Here is a 2,309-nt window from a genome sequence, read left to right as displayed (position 1 = left end):
GATGCATGATGCTTGCAGCCAAAGGAATCAGATACCGTTTCTTTTAGAGACTAGAGTTTGAAAAAAATTTATAAACACGTGGTTTTACTGTGCACGGAGGATTATTACAGAGGTAAACTGTTTCTTGAAAGAAGTTTGAGTGTACACATTAATCTCCTTATCTGTAAGTATGAAATTTAGACTAGTATTGTAAAGACCAGGGAGGGAGGGAGCCATCCATGTTGGGTAGGGGCTGGTTATTGGGGTCAGAAGTGCACAAGAAACACACTCCTCACCTAGCAGCTGTGTGACTTGGGATAATAAGTCTTGACCCTTCTGAAAGGCTCATAGTGACCCACCTCAAAGCTACAAGGATCCAATGAGTCAAAGTATGTAAAGTACTTGGTGACAGGCTTACATTAAGAACTCAAACAAGGGTAGGTTTCCTCCTAGTGGAGCTGACAGGTTCGTATTGACACACTTACATGTTTAGTCTTCCATGGAAATAACAATATATACTTGGACAGTCCTGGTCCATCTTTCACTATAAAATGGGTTGACTATGACTAGGGTGCCCAGTTTAGATCCATCGCTCACTCTCGTGATGGAGATCTGGTTTCAGCTGGCATGCACCGTCAAAAACGGCTCTTAAGCATAGTAATACTCTTGAATCCTTGATGCCGGTGAGTACAGACGATCCATGGCGCACAGAGCTGCTTTCACCTTGCAGACGGTGTCGTGCTTTCCAACAAGCCTCAGAAAAGCAATCGTGTATTTCTAGGGACAGCTGCATCTCAGAGCAGGACTTTGTGCATCTCTACGAGGGGCTGGAATACCGCGTACTATGTTCACGGTGCGACAGAAACGCAACCGTTTCTTTTCACCTAGTGTTAACATGGAGCTGGGAGGGTAACTTGATGTTTAAAACCATTTTAAATCCCATAACGTTTCAGACCCCATTTGTGATTTGGAAAAGACTCAACACTGGCTTGCAATATTTTAAAAACCCACATTCCCAAATGATGCAGTAACCGTGTTCATTTTTAAGGGCTCCCGATGGACACTGCAAGCAACAACCATGAACGGGAAAATCGTAAGTTTGGGATGTCAAGACGTTTGACCTTTCGTGGTCACTACTCCTTTGTTTTTGTCCCTTTGTCCCCTTTTCTCCTTCCCTTTCATGACATTTTTCAATGGTATTTTTTTCTCCTCTGTTTAGGGAGCTATAGAAATTCAGCCGGATCAGATGCAGGTCGGAGAAAATACTTAAGTTGCTTTCAAAGTCGTCTTGGAGACAACATTAACGTTTTACCTCCACTTCGTCTGCAGACCGTGAATGCCATCTTGATTGTTATCATGGTCCCTGTTTTCGATACTGTGGTGTATCCTCTGATTGCAAAATGTGGTTTCAACTTCACGTAGGTGACTGCTTGGTTGGGTTGGTTGAGGCTCCCTTGGTCCCAGGGCTTTACAGTGGGCTGCGCTCCCCGTCCAGGGGCTCTGTGCAAAAGACGCCTGCAGCCCCTCCCATAGCAGCACCTAGATAACGGGGTTTGAAGAATGAATTAAACAGATGCAAGTGCGTCGAGATTTCTGAAAATATCCTTTAAGATAAAAGTGCCGTTAATGGAGGCCTGAAAAACTCTCTGATTGAGACTCTCTTAGGTTGTAGATGATAGCAGTGTTCATTGTAATCTCAACTTTAGTTTCTATAAATTAAGTGTAAATATGCTAATGAGAAGGTATATTCCATTGATCCTGCTTAGTCTTGGTCATGAACAGCAGAAGGAGAGACCCTTTCAAGCCCGTGTGCTTTCGTAGGGAAGTTAGTTTTGTTTGGGGGGCTGGTGGGGGAGGCGTTTCCTTTGGGGGCTTATCGTTGGCTCTTCTGTATGAGACTGGCTGGGAGTCACTCTCTTCTTGTCCCAATCAGCTCCTTAAGGAGGATGACAGTTGGAATGTTACTGGCTTCCATGGCCTTTGTGGTGGCTGCAATTGTGCAGGTGGAAATTGACGTGAGTTTTCCTCTGATTCTCCACTATCTTCTCCTGGTGGGCTCAGGTGGTGCATTCAGAATCTTCCTTCTCCAGGACTGAGAGGATTAGGGGAAGCCAGGGCTGTCCCTAGAAACCAAGCCCTGGAGCTGCAGACGGTGTGAGGAAGGGGTGGACCGCAGGTTCTTATCTCTGCAAGGGTGCAGCTGGGAGTACTCAACTGGATGGGCTTCATTAGGATAAAAAAAGTCACATAAGTAGCTTGCATTGATAGTACAGTTTTTGTAACAGGAGAGAAGTTTATGGAACGTGTTCTTTTACTATGTAAACTCCTAG

General features: G+C 44.8%; 1 protein-coding gene across 1 annotated transcript in view; it reads left to right on the top strand.

The window, feature by feature from the left end:
* The first annotated feature begins 1,035 nt into the window (after nt 1-1,035).
* Nucleotides 1,036-2,309, top strand: part of LOC105810431 — a 9,158-nt gene continuing 7,884 nt past the window's right edge. The window contains 3 exon segments of the mRNA XM_012644429.1: nt 1,036-1,072; nt 1,199-1,397; nt 1,913-1,994. Of these exon segments, the coding sequence (XP_012499883.1) occupies nt 1,036-1,072; nt 1,199-1,397; nt 1,913-1,994 (318 nt within the window).

The sequence above is a fragment of the Propithecus coquereli genome, unplaced genomic scaffold (genome assembly GCF_000956105.1).
Source record: "Propithecus coquereli isolate 6110/MARCELLA unplaced genomic scaffold, Pcoq_1.0 Scaffold212, whole genome shotgun sequence".
Lineage (NCBI taxonomy): Eukaryota > Metazoa > Chordata > Mammalia > Primates > Indriidae > Propithecus > Propithecus coquereli.
Note: the sequence above shows the minus strand (reverse complement) of the source record. Positions and strands in the feature narration are given on the sequence as shown.